Source organism: Microcaecilia unicolor, chromosome 11, assembly GCF_901765095.1.
Source record: "Microcaecilia unicolor chromosome 11, aMicUni1.1, whole genome shotgun sequence".
In the NCBI taxonomy this organism is placed as follows: Eukaryota; Metazoa; Chordata; class Amphibia; order Gymnophiona; family Siphonopidae; genus Microcaecilia; species Microcaecilia unicolor.
Window position 1 is genome coordinate 64,107,312 of NC_044041.1, and position 20,545 is coordinate 64,127,856.

A 20,545-nucleotide genomic window follows, 5' to 3' on the forward strand; every position below is an offset into this window, starting at 1 on the left:
TAAGAAAGATACACCTTGGGTGGCACCATAAACCAGAGCAGACACTGAAAGGCTCTGCTCTGCTCCCCATTCTGTAATTAGCTTTCTCGGAACCCCCTTACCAAACCTGATACAGTGGGCTTATAGCTACCTGATTCTTGGAATGAGTCCAACGGTGCAAGTTGGAAGCCATTAGCTTTTCCATGGCAGCAAAATCTCTTCAGAAGGAGCAAGACCGTCTCAGGCTAGAAGAGGCCAAGATGGTGTCGGCTTCCAGTCCTCCCAGCCCGTCAGTGAGTTCTGAGTGGACAGCGGAGATCATTCAAGAGGTGTCCATGGTGCTAGAAGTGGCCATAGATATGAAACTCCAGCAATTTGTTTGCATTGATGGCATGGGGTTGGAGCTATATGATGCTCAGCAGCGAACAAGCGCATTGGAAGACATATTGCTGCCTTTGGAGACTGGTCAAAGTGGGTATGAGAAACAACTCCAGGCTTTATTACAAAAGGTGGATGAACTGGAAAATAGAGCTTGTCGGAATAATCTCCATGTAATTGGCTTAATGGAGCAGATACAGGATGGGGAACTTGTTGGTCTTTTGGAAACCTGGTTTTCTAAAACTCTGCAGTTGGGCACACAACATGGACCATTTAGAGTGGAAACAGCACACAGGTTAGGCCCTAAGGGCCCAGAAGGAGCCTGTCTGTAGGTGGTAATATTGAAGGCGTTAAATTATGCCCATAAAATGGAAGCCCTGCAGGCCCTGCATTCTGGTAAATCCTTAACCTTTGAAAATAAGAAAATACTTTGGTTTCAGGATTATTCCGCATCTGAAGCAGCCTAGTGCAAAGAGTTTGTGCCAGTTTGTACCACACTATTTTCCAAGAGGATTAAGTTTGCCTTACTGTATCCAGCACATCTGTGTGTGGTTTATAATGGACACACACAATTTTTTTAAATCCTTGCCTGAGGTCCAAGAGTCCTTGACCACTTTGCTTGATAATCTAGACTCTGAGGGGTGGCAGATTCTGCTCCCACCTAATGATTTTTGGACTCTAGTTTGCCTGTTTTTATGCTAATTGGGAATGTATTCCGTGACACTCATAGTGGCTCAGGGATTTCAGCTGCTGGAGACTGTATTGCAGATGAGAACTTGCTGACCTCGGGAACACTAATGGTTTTATGTGATAGAGGCTTCTATGAAATTGCACTAATTCTGGGGTTCATTTGTTCTGTTGTGTTCTTAATGTGGTTTCTCCTCTTGGCAGGTTGGATTTGATGGGGGGGGGGGGGATTGGGTAGTTAATTTTGTGCATTCTTTAATGTTGCTGGGTGGGGGGAGGGGTGTTCACTTGGGATAGACCAAGGACAGGGATTGATAGAACTAGGTAGGAAAGATTAATGGAGAGTCTAGGGTAGGCCTTCTGATATAGGTCTGCGATTTTGTGTGGGGGTAGGTGGGGTGGAAGCTTTAGGTACTCTACTCGATGGAGGGAATTTTTCTTGGAGGCCCTCTTGTGGAGGGGGGGGGGGTCAGAATAGGGATCAGCTGGAAGCTAGGTGTTTGGTCCCTTATCTATGTTATGAAGAATTTATAACCTGTCTCGGTGTTTGGGAAGGGAATTATGGGATTGTCCACCCTGAAGATATGCTCATAGAATGTTGCTGGAGTTCGTTCTTCTATTAAATGTATTAAGGTTACAGGAGTTGAAGAAGAAAGGGATGCACATAGCTTGCCTTCAAGAAACACATCTGTCAGACCTTGAACACCAGAAATTGATTAAGTGATGGACAAAGGAAGTTGTTTACTCTTTGGGTATAACTTGTCACGCAGGCGTAGCTATATCATTGAGCAAATTTTTACCCTATAATATACTTAAAGTGAATCGTGATGAGTCTGTAAGATGTGTATTGGTGCATCTTAAGGTTCAGGGGTCTGAACTGGTTTGGGTAAATATATATATACCTAATGCAGGGGTAGGCAACTCCGGTCCTCGAGAGCCGCAGGCAGGTCAGGTTTTCAGGATATCCACAATGAATATGCAGGAGATAGATTTGCAAGCACTGCCTCCATGGTATGCAAATCTATCTCCTGCATATTCATTGTGGATATCCTGAAAACCTGACCTGCCTGTGGCTCTCGAGGACCGGAGTTGCCTACCCCTGACCTAATGGGTTTAATCATCTTTTTTCAGCAGCTGATGATTATTTGTGCCCCATACATACATTTACCCAGTGGCGTAGCCACAGGTGGGCCTGGGTGGGCCAGGGCCCACTCACTTAGGGCTCAGGCCCACCCAACAGTAGCACACGTTTAACAGTAGCTGGTGGGGATCCTAAATTCGGCCAGCTGAAGACTTCCTCCTGATGGTAACAAAAACACTAATCGCCACGATACCGACAAATGCATATGCTCAGTTTTCAGCACATGCCTGCTGCAGACTACCAGGGTGGAAAGAAGCATTTTCCTGCCAGCTGAGATATATTTTGGGTGGTGGTTGGTGGGGGGGGGAAGAACACTTGGTGCCCACCCACTTCTTGCCTAGGCCCACCCAAAATCTGTTGTCTGGCTACGCCCCTGCATTTACCTATTATATTGGCACCTATAATGTGGTAATGGATCCGCAAATAGATCAGCATGTGAGACGGGTCAGTTTTGTAAAGCATTGGGTTTGGAGGACCCTTGGCAAATTTTTCATCCATTAAATAAGGGCTATACACATGTAGCTCAGGCCCATCCTACAATGCTGCATATAGATATTATATTTGTGATCTTTTGCTGTTCCACAGGGTTTTAAAAGCTCCGATTGGGCTTCCTACCTTGTCTGATCATGCTATGGTATGGTTGGAGGTCCAAGACTTTCAAATAGGTGAGACACCTAAAGCCTGGCATTTTCCTAATTATCTTTGTTGGGATGAAAATTATAAGATTTGAATTGTTAATAAGTGGAAGTAGCTTGTTGCAGACAATGAAGAGCATGTCTCTGATCCAGTTCTTTTATGAAAAACAGTTAAGACAGTCTTACGAAGGGAGACCATAACTTATGTTGTGGGGAAAAGGAAACAGCGAGCTAAACAACTGCTGTTCTTACTAGCCCAAATAAACAAATGTAAACAGAAATGGCTGCATACAGAGTGCACTGAAGATATAGATAATTTGTTGGCGGCTAGAGTGGCTCTTAATGTGAAAATTCACTTGAAAACAATGAACTCACATCAATATTATAAGTTTAAACTCCATCACTTTGGTAATCGTATGGGTAAATTGTTGACCAGATTAGAACACCCTTGGACTGGTCCTCATTTTTGTAAAGGGCTTAGGAATGTTAATGCCATGGTTACAGACTGTGGTCATATTACCACACTATTTTACCAGTGCTTCAAAGATTTTTTATCAGAATCAAAATGATGCCAGGGTGGATATTGATTCTTATATCTCTAACTTACAGCTTTAGAGATTAGGGAGGCTATTAAACAGGCACAGTTATCTAAGGCACCAAGTCCTGACAGGATGACAGCGAAATTTGACAAAATTTTGCAAGATCATATTTTCTTCCCTGAAGGCGTATTTTGAGACAGTGTATGCACATCGGACCTTCCCATCTCATGCCAACCATTCTTTAATAGTGGTCTTACCTAAGCCCAGTAGGAAACCTTCTCTGTTAGATTCTTATAGGCCGATATTTTTGATTAATTTTGAGTTAGTTAATGGTTAAAATTTTGGCGTCCAGGCTGGCTCCTCTGCTTCCTGGCCTGATCCATACCAACCAGGTGTACAGGCAGGCAGGCAGTCTGGAATGTCTGGAGAATGGTGGCTGCCATGGGCAATAGTGCGACTCACAACATTCCAACTTTACATGTGAGTTTAGATGCCCAAAAGGCTTTTGATTGTGTAAACTGGGAGTTCTTATTTAGTATATTGGGGAAATACAGTTTGGGGGGATATTATTTATCATAAAAGTATTGTAAACTAACCCTCTGTAAGCAGTATTAGTAAATGGTCAAATTTCAGATTTCTTTTCTTTCGGCCGAGGGACTAGGCAGGGCTGTCTGTTATCCCCTTTATTGTTCATTCTTTCTTTGGAACCCCTACTTTCCACATTGCATACAGCTGAATCAGTTCATGGGCTTCATATTTATTTATTTATTAGGATTTATTTGTCTTTTAGAAAGAATTCACTCAAGGCGGTGAACAGTAAGAATAAATCAAACATAAGCAATAGACAATTACAGCAGTAAAAATATTCAAATAACAATACAAAGTATGGCATAGTAGAGGTCTGTTGTATGGTGTTTGCTGATAATCTATTATTATTGCTATCTCAACCCAAAGAATCTTTGTTAAAAACATTTGATGTAATACAACAGCATGGCCTGTTTTTTGTTTAAATTTAGTTCAATCAGAGGCCATGCCCTTGGGTGGTTATACATATGAAGATAGGACTGGAGAGTTTCCACTTTAAAAAGTGGACTGCAAATTGTAATATTTGGGTATTTACCTAACAACATCTGTAGCAGGGGATTATTTTGAACATTTTACTGTATTGTTGAAAAAGTCATAAGATATTTTGGGTTTGTGGACTCCATTGCCTTTAAGTTATAAGATGGTTTCTAAATGGTTATATGTGCTCCAGACTTTTTCCATGTACTTGACTAATAAGGATCTTAATGCTTTTCATCAGGCTTTTTGAAAGTTTTTTTTTTGGCAGGGCTACTTTGCAGCAGTTATCTTTGCCAATGGGATGTGGTGGCCTGGCTCTTCAGGAGCTTAGGAAATACAGTGTGGCCTGTTTGATGAGACATCTGGTGGACTGGATAAAAGGGACTCAGTATTATACTCCCGTTCAGCTTGAGCAATAATTGATGGCACCTTATTTACATCTTAAGCACCTACATTTAATTTTCTCTACTTGACATCATCCATTGCTGTGTTCCATGAGAAAGGTCTGGCATTGGTTATGCTCCAAAATTAAGGTTTCCCCACGCTCCATTGTATTGTTTCCCTTGTGGGGAAATAAATATCTAGATTCTGATGCCTCCAAGGTGTATTTAAAATGTCGGCATGCCAAGGGATTGCAATATGTCAAAGATGTGGTTACTGAATCTGGTCTAATAAAATCTTTTGCAGTATTGCAATCGGAGGGGCTGTTATTTTCCAGGGACTGGTATGCCTATGGCCAGGTTCAACATAATATCAGCAATTTGGATCAACAATCTCTGACAGAGGATATCTCTGATGTGGTACATGAGATTCTTACTCTTTCTAGACAGACTAAAGCTAGTTTATCGTTTTACCAAATCAGCCTGGGTGCATTGTGTCTGAAATGGGACTATGACATATTGGCCAGCGTCTGGAACATGGAACTTGTGTGTGCTTATGAAGCATATCAAAACACTAGCCTGCTCTGTGTTTCCACAGGAACAGCAATATACGTTTTTGATGTGGATCAGGGGCGTAGCCAGACACCCAATTTTGGGTGGGCCTGGGCCCAAGATGGGTGGGCAGAAGAACTTCACCTTGTCACACAAGTGATTTGGTCTCTCCCTCTCTCGCCTGTATACCATATGGAGGGGCATAATTGAACGAAAACGTCTATCTCCATGGGCGTTTATCTCCGAGAACGGGTCCGTGAAGGGGCGGACCGAACCGTATTTTCGAAAAAAATAGACGTCCATGTTTTATTCGACAATTTGTGAGCTGTGCGTTTTTGTTTTTCAGTGATAATGGAAAATGAAAGCGCCCAGCTCAAAAATGAATAAATCCAAGGCATTTGTTCGTGGGAGGGGCCAGGATTTGTAGTGCACTGGTCCCCCTCACATGCCAGGACACCAACCGGGCACCCTAGGGGGCACTTTTACAAAAACAAAATAAAAGGTCAAAGAGCTCCCAGGTGCATAGCACCCTTCCCTTGTGTGTTGAGCCCCCCAAATCCCCCTCAAAACCCACTGCCCACAAGTCTACACCATTACTATAGCCCTAAGGGGTGAAGGGGGGCACCTACATGTGGGTGCAGTGGGTTTGGGGGGGTTGGACGACTAAGCATTAAGCAGCACAATTGTAACAGGTAGGGGGGGATGGGCCTGGGTCCACCTGCCTGAAGTCCATTGCACCCCCTAACAACTGCTCCAGGGACCTGCATACTGCTGCCAGGGAGGTGGGTATGACATTTGAGGGTGAAAATAAAAAGTTGTGAAACATTATTTTTTGTGGTGGGAGGGGTTAGTGACCACTGGGGGAGTCAGGGGAGGTCATCCCCGATTCCCTCTGGTGGTAATCTGGTCATTTAGGGCACTTTTTGGGGCCTTATTCGTGAAAAAACAGGGTCCAGGAAAAGTGCCCTAAATTCTAGCTACAAACGCATACTTTTTTTCCATTATCGGCGAAAGGCGCCCATCTCTGTTCGGGTGATAACCACGCCCCAGTCCCGCCTTCACCACACCTCCGACACGCCCCCATCAACTTTGTACGCTTCCGTGATGGAGTGCAGTTGAAAACGTCCAAGTTCGGCTTTCAATTATACCGCGTTATTCGTTTTTGGGAGATAAACGCCTATCTCCCGATTTAGGTCGCAATATAGGTGTTTTTGTCTTTCGATTATAAGCTGGATGGTCTCTTAAACTCCCCCCCCTGCATATCTTTTAAATAGCAGAGCAGCATCTAATACACACTGCTCATATTAGCCCCATAGCATATATCAGTCGCTGCTCGCTGCAGGCAAAGATCTGCTATTCACAAGGTATGCAGGAGGGACAGTTTTGGGGAGTTTTTAGCTGGTAGGGCTTGGGAATCCCTGCCAGACACATTATAGGTGTGCTGCTACTGGATGGGCCTGAGCCCAAAGTGGGTGAGCCTGGGCCCACCCTTGGTTACGCCACTGATGTGGATGTATGTTGCTCTTAACCAGGCATTTAGGGCTGGATTCACGCAGAATGCTCAGTATCCCAGCTGTCTTTTTTTGTCTGGCCACCCTTACCCACGTTTTGGACTTGTGAGATTATCCATCTTTTCTGGTGTCATCTAATAGATTATTTGTACACTGTACTGCATAGATGTATACCGCTGAGGGCAGATACTCAATTGTTTTCTAATTTGGTGCATTTGGGATTGTGAAAAGGAACAAATTCACTATTGAAGAAAGCTTGCGCTTTGGCCTGGAAGTTAATTTTGAAGAATTGGTGGCAATCACAACTACCCTCTTTGACTGAATGGAGAAATGAAATGTATCATTAACTAAAAATGGAACATTTGGAAGTGCAGACAGGATCACCTAAGGCTTGGAGAGTATTCCAGAAAACCTTTCACTCAAACCCCATAGTTATTTGTTGAATTTGTAATGTGGATATGCTGAAACTTCCAGATGGAGAGGGGGAGGGGGTTTGGTTCATTAGGAGGGAGGGGTGGGTGGGAATTGGGGTGGTGGGTAATGGTACTCTGTGTGTTCATATTTTGGGGTTGCCTGAAAGAGATCACATGTGTGACCCCAATTGTTGTTCTTGGATAGTGTTATAGTGATTTGGGCACTGAACTGATAGTTGGGTAGAAATGGAGTTCTTGAGGGGGGGTGAATAAAATATGCAAAAGCATAATGGAAACTGTCTGGTATTCATAATATTGTTCCAATTGTTCCTGATTTTATTGATGCATATGATACGGTTGTAATTTTTGAACTTTGTTGTAACTGTACTGGTGGTTTCTAAATAAATTAAGATACAAATTTTAAAAATACATCTTTCTCCCTATCGGCCTTCTCATCAGTTATGTTGTCTGTGCCTTCTCTGAAACTGGCAAATCAGCAATATGTTTGATCCTGTGCCTTTTCAACTGTAGTGTCCGTATTGTTGAATTACCTACTAGGTATCTTGCATCATAAGGCTGATATTCAATCTTTCCCGAAGAAGTTGAAGGCATTTTTTTATATGCTTTTAATATTGTAACCCTGGGCTTATATGTTGCTTAGATGGGTGCCTGATTGGTGAGAACCCAGTATATAAAACCAAATTTCTTTATTGAGACCTGGGCCAGGACTTATTTACAGTGGGCAAACAAAGAGGAGATACCTCCACAGGTCAGAAGAACAGACAACAAAGCAGTGACAACCTAGTGAGGGATACCAATACAGAAGTTCCACAACAACCTCTTTATTCAGTGCCTAGATTTCAGATACAGCTTCACTTTGCCTAGGACTCGTATACACCAGAAGGCTGAATAAGCAGTTCTCAGACTTTTCAGATAATCTACTCACTCAATAACTTAGCTGACTCCAAAGAGGTTTGTTCTGAATCAACTATTTACAAGGAGGCAAATTTTAGAAAGGACATCCAACTCAGAATAAGGACATCCAAGTTAATACATGATTGTTTAGCATTATGTTTAACCCTGTAGTATATACATAATGAATACGCATGAGATAGATTTGCATGCCTGTCACCTCCATTATATTCATGCATATTCATTAGGGATATCCTGAAATCCCAACTGGTCTGTGGGCCTCTGAGTACCCCTGGCATTCAGGGTATCATACTTTAGCATGCTTTTCTTAAGTGCTAAAATGCCTATTAAATAGTGAGTTAAGATAGTATTAAAAATTTTCACACTAAAACATGAGTTACGACGTGTCCTCTGATTAATGCACTTTACCTACAGGAAAAGACCTTGAGGAATTACAGTCTTAATATTTTACTTTAGTAGCACATACCAAGAATATCAGGCCAATGCAATTTCTTGAGTCTGAGAGAAAGAGAAGGAAGGCATGAGTTGCTTCTTACTCACAGTTCATGTTGACTTGCTGAGATAATTCGATGAGTTCCATCTCGGTTGGCATGTAGCCCATGCTCCTCATGCAGTTCCCTAAGTCTCTGCAGCTGATATACCCATCCTTGTCTTTGTCAAATTCCCGGAATGCTTCTCTTAATTCTGTAATCAGTAAGAATTTATTTCTGTCAGAAGAACATTGAACAGACTTAATTGATGTGCACCTGGGCGGTCAGATGACAGGCCACTGTGATGCAACATGCCACACAGACCATGAAACAGCAGGAGAAGCTCAGCTAAATTCCGAGACAAGTCCTGCTCCCAATGGAAGACCCTCTGTCCCACTGTCAGCAATCTTAACAGACACATCTCATTTTACTAGGTGACCCTCTATCACAAATTCATTCATTCACCACTATTTGGATGAACATTATACTATGATTTATATTATTTACAAGAGATTACTACATAATTGATTGTTGTTACTATCATGGATGCAAAGAAACAGAGTTAGATGGCAGAGACATTTTCAAGAGATATGACACATCTATAAAGGACAGACATGGTTTGTTGATGGGACACATGTGTAACAGAGAAATGGCTCCCACTAACATGACATGGCTACTACAGAGAGATGCTTCCTCTCAATAGGATGCACCTATAGCAGAAAACACTTACAAATGATAGGACACCTATGGCAGAGAAAGGCAGGACTAGAGAGGGATCAGGAGAGGAGGTTTCTGCAATAGCACATGGATTCAGGCTCCAGTTTAGACAGGTATTTGGTGTTTTCAACATTTGGCACCCTAAACTGTTGTCTATATTGCCTATGCCTACACCTTCAGATGACAAGACACACCTAAAGCAGAGAGGTGACGCCAGCATGTTTTATAGTACTTATGTCTGACACAAATGACTACAGATTTAGATCCATTATCCTGTTCCCACCCTCTCCTTTGTAAAGGATCATTAAAATGTGCCTTCTGTTTACATTTGTTCATGCAAATTGGAAATTAACCAATTAATGAACCAGAACCATTTCAGTCACAGCTGAACCTGTAATGAGGTGAAATGAAAACAATGGGGCGTATGGTAATGTGAACGAGGGTGGGCCTGGAGCCAGACAAAGCGGAGTCACACAGCGGGTTCAGGTGAACAGAAAACAATACTTTATTAAAAGCGCTAGGTATGAAGGATCCTGTTAGCTTTACAGGGAAGGGAGGAAATAGCATAAACTAGTCCTTAGATGTCAACAAAATCCTCCCTAGGTTCTGCTCCAGCAGGCCACAGCATGCACTACTCATAAGAGCCAACTTTTCAAAATTATTGGGGGTGCTAACCTTAATGGAAATAACCCCTCCCTGGACACATACAAGGACTTTTCTCAATACTGGGGGTGCTCAAGCACCCACAGCGCCCACAGAGTCGGCTCCTATGACTACTGTCACTAGTCAACAACATTCACCAGCCAGCTTCTGGCTGAATCAAGAATACAGTTCTTCAAAGTCCTAAGTTGAACTTAGCCTACCCGGTTGTTGCAGTTGCAAGTCACAGATACGTGGTGTAGAAATATGCAGTGGGCTTTCTCTACTTCCCTCTAGGCCTCCTTAACCTAGCTGTGCCCTGATCTTTTATACTTCCTGGACCATACCCTCCTAGCTCCATGTCACTTCACTTGTGGTCGGAGCTGTGGAGTGTAAGGTGGTTCTGACACTGTGAGAGAGTATTTTATTTATTTATTTATTGCATTTGTATCCCACATTTTCCCACCTCTTTGCAGGCTCAATGTGGCTTACAATACATCATGAATAGCGGAAATACATGAGAAGTAAACATATAGTATTACAGAAAGAACTTGGGTAACATGATAATGCTAAAACATGGTATTAGGGGAACTGGCAGCATCCTATAGACTCTCTCATATGGGGTCTTGCTACTTTATATTATGCCTTGCTGTAGGGTTACCCAGGCTGCCGAGAGGGGGGACAAAAGTCCCGGGGCCGGGGCCTCCAGGGGGGCCCGGCGCCACCGCCGCCTGGCCCGCCCTCCGTCACTCCCAGAACTAACCTTAAGTCTCACTTTGCAGCAAGCAGCAGCAGGTCAGGCCACTCCTTCCTTCCATGTCCCGCCTTCGCCTGACGTAACGTCCGCGAAGGCGGGGCACGGAAGGAAGGAGGAGAGGTCTGCCCTGCCGCTGCTTGCTGCGAAGTGAAAGGAGGCTTAAGGTTAGTTCCGAGGGCCCAGCCCGATAGCGACTGGAGGGGGCCCGGCGACCTCGGGTGGGTGGGCGGCGGGGGGCCCAGCGATCTCAGGTGGGCGGCGACCTCGGGTAGGTGGGGCCCGGCGATCTCGGGTGGGCAGCGACCTCGGGTGGGGGGGCCCAGGGGCGGCCTTGTCCCGGGCCTGGTTCTGGCTCTCGGCGGCCCTGGGGTTACCATATGTCCGGATTTACCCGGACATGTCTTCCAGAAATCCGGACAAATGGGCAGATTGCTAGCCTCCTCTCCCCTTACTTACTACTGCCCTGGTGGTCTAGTGACCTCTTCCGCCTTCAGGGCAGGAAAGAGCCCCCTCTTTCCTGCCTGGAGCGCTGCCCTGCATGCTTCCTTCCTGTTGCTGATCTCGGCGCCTATTCAAAATGGCCGCTGAGAGTTGACGTGACCTTGCGAGACTTCAACTCTCAGCGGCCATTTTGAATCGGTGCCGAGATCAGCAACAGGAAGGATGCATGCAGGGCAGTGCTCTGGGCGGGAAAGAAGGGGCTCTTTCCTGCCCCGAAGAGGTCACTAGACCACCAGGGCAGTAGTAAGGTAAGGGGAGGGGGTGACAGGGTGTGTGACGGGGGGAGGGGAAAATGTGACAGGGGACAGAGCGAGGGCATGAAAGGGGGCAGGGTGGGTGTGAAAGGGGGAAGGGCAGGGTGTGTGGTGGGGGCGGGGCATGTGTCCTCCTTTTTGGGGGACAAAATATGGTAACCCTACCTTGCTGCAGCCATTGTTGAGAGATGTAACTAGCCTGCTTACATTTGATTTCCCTATACAGCTAGGCTGTTCTATTTTACCTTATTTTATGTTTATGTTTGCCTTGCTCCAGCTAGGTTAGACTGTGTAGTTAGGCTGCTTGTTTTCTTTCTGTGCCGTTTGGCTACCCTTTTTGCCTTGTGTTTTGCTACTATTAAAGCTGCCTGAGTTTATCTCCACTTGTGGTCCAGTCCAGTTCTTTGGAGTACGCTTAGTTCTGAGGGGACTCGGTCTACCCAAAGGTGATTGAGTGATTCTCACGTGGCCACCTCTGGGCCAAGGGCTCACAAACGTCAGATGGATGTTTTTTTGCAAAACATCCAAAGTCAGACTTAGACGTCATATCGAAACTGCCCCACCACGAATAATAACAGATTCACATCTTACCATGGAAGATCAAATCTCTAAGGCAGTGCATAATTCATTATGGAAATTAAGACTACGTAGACATGTCAGAGCATATGTATCAATAAAGATTAGCATATGATAATATAAGCATTAGTGGTTTCTCAATTGGATTATTGTAATGTGTTGTATATAGGAACAATTAAGAAATAACTGGCTATATTAAATTTTGTTCATAGTACAGCTATGAAATTAATTAAGAGCTAGAAGGTAGGAAAGGGCATCAATGATTTAGAAGGAACTATATTTGTTACCTATATCGTTCCTTGAAAGATTTAAAGTTTTGATTATGGTTTTTAAGATCTTATTGACTCTAACCCCAAGCTATTTTCAGGAGAAGGCATACAGGTAACTTGCATGAAATGGCTGTTACATCCCTAAATGAAGGCATGGGGTAATCTGACCGAGATGCAGTTATGACCCTAAACAATGGAACAGGGGAGGGAGGAGGAGAAACCTGCACGGATCAGCAGTTACACTTCTAACCACCTTACTGGACAGAATGGATGGGCCACTTTAGTCTTTATCTGCCATCATCTGCTTTGTACTATGGAGCTCATTTTCAAAAGAGAAAAACATCCAAAAAGTGGCATAAATCTGCATTTGGATATTTTTCTCACAAAAACGTCCAAACTGGTATTTTCAAAACCAATTTTAGATGTTTTTCTATTAAGTCTTTCAGAAGTGCATTCAAATCACAATGGGGCATGTCAGGGGCGTGTTAAGGGCGGGATCTAAGCGTTCCTAACACTTGGACATTTTTTTCAGCCATAATGGAACAAAACAAAATCATCCAGGACTACAACTAAGACAGTTTGAGCTAGACCTGTTTTTTTAATAGTGAATAAGGCACAAAAAGGTGCCCTAAATGACCACTGGAGGGAAGCAGGGGTGACCTTCCCTTGCTCCCCCAGTGGTCACTAACCCTCTCCCACCCCCCAAAAACTGTGATTAAAAACATTACTTGCAGCCTCAGATGTTATACTCAAGTTCATTAGACCAGCATGCCGGTCCATGGAGTAGTCTATTGGTGGGTGCAGTGCACTGCAGACAGGTGGACCCAGGACCATACCTCCTCTTACCTGCTACACTTGTGGATGAAATTATGAGCCCTCTAAAACTCACCAGAAACCCACTGTACCCATATATAGGTGCCCCCTTCACCCGTAAGGGCTATGGTAGTGGTGTACAGTTGGGGGTAGTTGGTTTTGGGTGGAATTTGGGGGGCTCAGCAGCAGTGGCGTAGGAAGGGGGCGGTGGGGCGGTGGGGTGGTCTGCCCCGGGTGCACGCCGCTGGGGGGTGTCATCTCCGTTGGTTCCTTGCTCCCTCTGCCCCGGAACAGGTTACTTCCTGTTCCGGGGCAGAGAGAGCAAGGAACCAATGGAGCCGACCCAGCTCCCAGCGATGTGGACTCGGGGGCGGATCAGCCCTCCCGCCGTCCCTCGCTTCTAAAGCAAGCAAGCAAGAAAGAATGCACTCCGGGGGGGGGGGTGCGCGCCGGAGGGGGTGCGCACCGAGGGGGGTGCACCGTGCTGCACCCGGGGGGGGGGGGGGGGGTGCGCAGCGGTGACCCGCCCCGGGTGTCAGCGGCCCTCGCTACGGCACTGCTCAGCAGACAAGATAAGGGAGCAATGGTGAGATGTGTACCTGGGAGCATTTTATAAAGTCCACTGCAATGCCCCCTAGGGTGCCCTATTGCTTTCCTGGGATGTCTGGGGAACAAGTCTACTGAAAATCCTGACTCCTCCTACATCCCAATATTTAAACCCTGCAGTCAGCATTTGTTTAAAACACCAGCTGCGACATTTAATTAGGCCAGATAATTTAAGCACCACAACTGTATTTTCAGTGTTTAGATACATGGCCAGTATTCCTTATAAATTATTTGTATCCACAAATACAAACATGATACTAAAGGTGGTGGGTGTATGGACGGGAAGGCACTAATTACGATGGAGATCAGCTGTAAATAAGGGGAGGACCATGGAGGAGATCCACAGGCTTTTGAGCTGTCTCAGACAAAGGCCATGATAGCTACATATTTCAGTCAAAGGTAATAGTGTTACACTTGGAATAAAGGAGTCTACGACCTGTATGGAAAACCTGCATAACCCCCTCTCCAAACAGAGATACAACAGAGAGCTTTGAGAGGCGGTAGATGGAGGGAAGAGGGTGATAAAAATTAGAGAAATGAAAATGAGGTTTAATAATATAATGAAGAGACACAGAATGAAAGAAAAATCCAGAAAAAGAAAGAATACAGACAAGATGAAAGCATGAGTCCAAGAATAGTATAACAGTATAATGAAGAAATGTACTCCCTTTCTCCAAGTGCTACAACCTCCCCCCCCACCCCCCACCCCCCACCCCCACACACACAGACATACCATGCTCCTCTCCCAGAGATGCCAAGTTACCCAGTTCCAGGCTGAAGATTTTAAGACAGTCCTGCTTTTGAATTTACATCTCAAAACAGTGTGGGATTTGTAGGACCTGCAAGCCTCATAATGCACCAGGATGAGTTGGTCAAAAATCCAAAACCGTCCCAAAGTCTCCAGCATGGTACTGGGTAACATAATTTCTGCTGTCCTCTACACTATAGCACCCATGCCCTCCCCCTAAAAACACAACATGTTGTTCCCCTCTGTAGCACCATGTTCCTCCCCTCTGCAGAATCCTGCTCTCCCTGTGCGCATGCACACACACACAATGCTCCTCTACTCCACAGCACCTGTGTCTTCCCCTCCAAGAGAGAGACACAACATGCTCCTCCCCTCTGCAGAACCTGTGCCCTCCCCTCACAGATACACGATGCTCCTCCCATCTGCAGCACCATGTCCTCTCTGTACACATACACCATGCTCCTCCCCTCTGTAGCACCTGTGCCTCCCCCCTCCCAAACATATCATGTTCTTCTCCTGTGCAGCACCTGTGTCCTCCACTAAAGAACTTGTGGATTAGACTCTGCTTCCAAGTGTCCAGGTCTGGGGGTCATAAGTGCCAGTGTAGTAGGAAGGAAGGGGTTCTTTTTACAGAGGAGGAAGGGGGAAATCAGCCTTGTAGCACTGAGCCAGGAAAAGGCCCAATTAATCTATAACACAGGATATAGGGGGAAAATTGTAGTGTTGCAGGAATTACCACTATTGTTAGCAGAATCTGTGGTACTTCAGGAGTCAAACACCACACACCAGAATGAGAGAGAAATCTTCTTTATTTGCCAGCAAACAAAGTAGGAGAAGAAGCATGATATATCAGTGGGGGAAGTCAGAGGAGCATGGTGTTTCTCAGGTAAGAATATGCATTCAAACTACATTAGAACTGATTAAGATATATGGCCAAAAATCACTCAGCCAAGACAAGAGAATACTTGTGACCCAGACCACTGTCAAAAATAGGATGCTGGGCTCAATGGACTTGGTCTGACTCAGCAAGACTTTTCTTATGTTCACATGTTGGTATTTTATTATAAATTTAAATCTGTGATAAATATATACATGCACAGAAAAAACTGCATCAGCTATTCATACGACTGATTCTTTTATATAGATCTAAAAACCACTTTCTGTTTGAAATGCTAATCAGTTTCTTTAAGTGGAATGTAGTGATACAGTTTCAAGGTGTAACAGATGTGAACATTCTGTGTCTGCACATATGAACAATTACCTTCAATTTCTTCAGGATGCAGTTCTCTGTCCTGTAATGAGATACAATCTGCTGTTAGCAATATTCTGTGGAAAAAAGCAGACTTCACAAAAGCCATACAAAATGCAGAGAAAGTGAAAGGAAAAACTTAAAACCCAGATGGCCCTGTGCCTACCTAAAGCAAATAGGAGGAAATATATTTTCATTCAACAAATACTTAACCTGTGGAACTCTTTGCCGGAGGATGTAGTAACAGCGGTTAGCATATCTGGGTTTCAAAAAAGGTTTGGACAAGTTCCTGGAGGAAAAGTCTATAGCCTGCTATTGAGACAGCCACGGGGAAGCTATTTCTTGCCCTGGGATTGGTAGCATGGAATGTTGCCACTATTTGGGTTTCTGACAAAATGAAAAGGAGTGTTCTAATCGAGCAAACATGGTGGAAACCATGTAAGACTACTCAAAAAATCCTAAACATCAACAGGGAAAACTCTCTGAAGTAAATCTAGCTTGGAGGCATCATATAGCAATTATATCAGCTATGAGATCTCCTATAGCCCAAAGCGATTCCAGATCTGCAGCACTTTATACGTACTAAGCTGCCTCCAATGCTATAATGTCTTTTTTTTTTTATTAACTTCAGAGCTGTGCGAGCTTTGTGTCAGTTAAGTACTGGGGTTGCTGATTCTGACTTTTAAAATTGTTTTAAAGATTGTTTATAATAAAATAATAATAATAATAATAATAAAAGACATTATAGCATTGGAGGCTTGGATACTGTAGGTTTAGCAGAGAGAAGCAGGTGGTTCTCACTGGTTCACATTAACACAACCAAACTTGAGTGTTTGGTTTCAGTTTCTGTATTGGCTTCAGCTGAAACCAGGTGATGAGTTTCAGTTTGCAGTTTCAGTTTCGGCTAAAAACTTTCAGACAGTTTTGGTAGAAGTTTTGGTTTCGATCAGCCTCTAGATATCGGCCTGTAGTTGATCACTGAGGAAAGATCTTTAGAGTTCTTAATTCAAGGGTGTATTATGGCTTGCTTACAACTGGGGCAAGAAAGACTTCTAAAGATAAGCTGGCTATTACCACAGAGTGAAGGAATGGGAGGAGAGGCTGAAGAAATTGTATCAGAAGAAAAAGAGACCCCCTTACCATTTTGGTCAATTTCCTGTTAAAATCAACTATGTATGTATTTATTTAAACATTTTTCTATGCCACTTTCCTGGACAAACCAATCCAAATGATTTAGAACTCCATAAAATACAATAGCTTCAATTATAATCATGTAAATAGAAACAATTAAGATCAACTCATGAAGCATGAAGAGTTAAAGATGGAAGAGGACTTAGCCCGGTTTCATAAATTGTGTAAGACATGGTTGTTTTCTGCTGCTTTTTTAGATTTATTATTTGGAAGGGGTTTTTTTGTAGGGTTTTAACTATTTAAAACTATTTTGTATTGTATCTGCTGATTTGTATGTATATTTTAACTGCTGTTCACCTGCGCTGTAGTCCTATGTGGAGAAGGGCAGAATATAAAAATATTAAATAAATACATAAAATAACAAAACAAATCAGACAACATAAAACAGACCAAGAGTAACCCAACTTACAAATGTATGTAACTGCCTGCATTAAATAAAGAACACACTAAAGCAATACTAAATAGATGTGGATTACCAAAGCACTACTGCAAAAACACTCACTAGAAAACCGCTCAAAGAAAAATAACCAATATGTATAACAAAGAAAGGAAAAGCCTTAAAGAGCTAAAAATCTAAGCAGATTCACAGAGCTGCAAAAATCTAAACAATCTTTTACTCTTTCATTATCAGTAAAAAAAACTTCCAATTGTTTTATACAGGTGCTTCAATAGAAATCAAACAAAATAAAACATGGAAAAGAAAATAAGATGATACCTTTTTTATTGGACATAACTTAATACATTTCTTGATTAGCTTTCGAAGGTTGCCCTTCTTCGTCAGATCGGAAATAAGCAAATGTGCTAGCTGACAGTGTATATAAGTGACAGTGTATATACAGGTGCTTCAAAATCCCCACATAAAGGCATTCCCCAATGTTCTATTTCATCTTATTGTTTATTTTCATAATAGTGTCCACAACAAATTGCAGCATAAAACAAAAGTACTTATCTTTAAAGAGCCAGATGATGTGGAGGAACAGAGCCCAGCCGTCACTTTACAGATAGTGTACAAGGCTGAGCTCTTTAGAACCTAAAGGGCTTAACACGTGTCTAGAGTGGTGCCATTTTTTCTTGGTTGGCATCCATTAGATGGTCTATCTGAAGGTGTCTGACATCACAATGTGTATTAATAGAAGCCATTTTGTCTGTTGCCCTGACCATGGAGTAATGCAGAGTACTGTGATGACGCCTGTATGAGACTGCGTTTGTTGTATATGTTATTAATAGATGTTTTTTTAGAGCATTTTGTAAATTTTTTTTGCCTTATGTAGAAGACTTCTCATCATTTGGGACCCTGAAGCAGCAAAGCAAAATGCTGGTCATCGTTGGCCTGAGGGCGTTGTACACTCTCTGTAAATTGACGGCTAGGCTCTATTCCTGCACATCATCTGGCTCTTTAAAGATAAGTGCTTTTGTTTTGTGCTACAATTTGTTATGGACACTATGAAAATGAACATGTTATGAAAATGAACAATAAGATGAAATAGAACATTGGGGAATGCCTTTATGTGGGGATTTTGAAGCACCTATATAAAACAATTGGAAGTTTTTTTGCCAGTGATGAAAGAGTAAAAGATCGTTTAGATCTTTGCAACTCTGTGAATCTGCTTAGATTTTGAGCTTTTTGAGGCTTTTCCTTTCTTTGTTATACATATTGGTTATTTTTCTTTGACTGGATTTCTAGTGAGTGTTTTTAAATAAATAATTAACATACATATAAGGCAATTTTATTTTATATATATATATTTACAGATTTACTTCAAAAGTTAAGTCAAAAGGAAATATAGAACCAAATCAGCAGCAATAACAAAAAATATTAAGAAAACCAGTAAGACCTTTTCTGTATCAAGCCCACATCAAGGAAACAGAGCAATATTAATAAGAAAAAAAAAAGAGAAGGTGTCAGATGTTGAACAATGCCCATAACAAGCCTATTCCAAATCTATCAAACAACGCAACAGCAATTAGAAAACTATAGGCCTTATATTCTACAGGAAATACTCAGATAGCTGTGACTCGAATGTAGGCTTCCTAAGGGACAGAGTTTGGTACAACATGGGTAGAGTCACTGTTTATGCATGTTGTTTATAAAATATGAATGTATGTGCATACTTTACACACGAATATAGTACAGTCGATTATCTGACCTTCGCTAATCAAACCATCAAGCATATCTGACAGAGCCCCCCAGTCATGTCATTTCATTTATTTCTATTAAAAATCATTGTTTTAGAACAATTTTTGAAAATCGGGACTTCTATGCCTTTGTTTATATATTGTTTGACAGGTTTATGCAGTGTTTTATGCAGTGGCGTAGCTAGGGTAGTTGACACCCGGGGCCAGTCATTTTTTAACACCCCCCCCCCCCCAATCCAGTACTAGGCATACCGAGAATACAAAACACTCAGGACCTATAGCGCAATTCTACCATACCATAAGCAGTCATTTCTACAAGTCACACAAGCATCTTAAACGCTACAGTGAGCACTAGAACATCAATTCACCTATTGTAAAACGAAAACAGACAGATTAGTACAGATCGTCGATCCTGCACAGTCAATGCCAACCGAAAGCCATGTCTTTTTCACAAACACAGATACACCCTAATCCACTATAGAATAAGTAATCATAAACTTTCTATTTAGACAAAAATTAAACTGAACCCCCGATGCCAGACTCTGCATACAATGCAACACCACAGAAACAGAAAATGTCCCCTAGTACTGTGCAAAATATAAAATTTGAAAAAGCTAACAAATCCGATCACTTTACAAATTAACAAATAGAAATAAAACAAATATAGAAAATAAAATACCATTTTATTGGACTAATGCATTTAGCTTTCAGAGGCCAAAACCTCCTTCCTCAGGTCAATACAGTATAGTGCTGTTATAGTATCCTATCCTGACCTGAGGAAGGGGGTTTTGTTCTCTGAAAGTTAAGTCAAAATGTATTAAAAATTAGTCCAATAAAATGATTACCTTATTTATATGTTCTATTTATAAACATTTAACACATAAACACAGATACAATACTATACCCTAAAGCAAAACAAATAAAAAAATATATTTTATTTACAGTTTGTTGTCTCTGGTTTCTGCTTTCCTCATCTTCTTGTCACTGTCTTCCTTCCATCCAGCATCTGTCTTTGCTCTTTCTCTGAAATCCAGTGTCTGCCCTCTCTAATGTCCCTTCCATCCAGTGTCTGCCTTCTCTCTCTGCCCCTTCCATTCACCATCTGCCCTCTTTCTCTCTCCCCCTTCCACCCACCATCTGCCCTTTCTCTCTGCCCCTTCGATCCGTCTGCCCTCCCTCTCCCATCCATCCAGGGTCTGCCCTCCCTCACCCTCCCCCCCTTCCATCCAGGGTCTGTCCCCTCTCTCTGCCCCCTCTTTCCACCTGCACCTAGTTCCAGTTCCAGCCCACATCTCCCACCTGCCACCCTTTTCAGCCCCACTATCCCACCAGTCCCCAGCCCTTTTCTCCCATCAGTCCTGGGCTTTAGCCCCCAGCCACTTCTCCCTGTCCCCTTTTCAGCCCCTAGT

The 20,545-nt window shown here is 43.0% G+C and overlaps 1 protein-coding gene across 1 annotated transcript in view; it reads right to left on the reverse strand.

Annotated features, from left to right (window-relative positions):
- Window positions 1–20,545, reverse strand: part of CABP1 (calcium binding protein 1) — a 52,684-nt gene that overhangs the window by 21,153 nt on the left and 10,986 nt on the right. The window contains exons 2-3 of the mRNA XM_030219908.1: window positions 15,822–15,852; window positions 8,751–8,894 (exon numbers count right to left, since the gene is read on the reverse strand). Of these exons, the coding sequence (XP_030075768.1) occupies window positions 8,751–8,894; window positions 15,822–15,852 (175 nt within the window). The remainder of the gene's footprint in view (window positions 1–8,750; window positions 8,895–15,821; window positions 15,853–20,545) is intronic.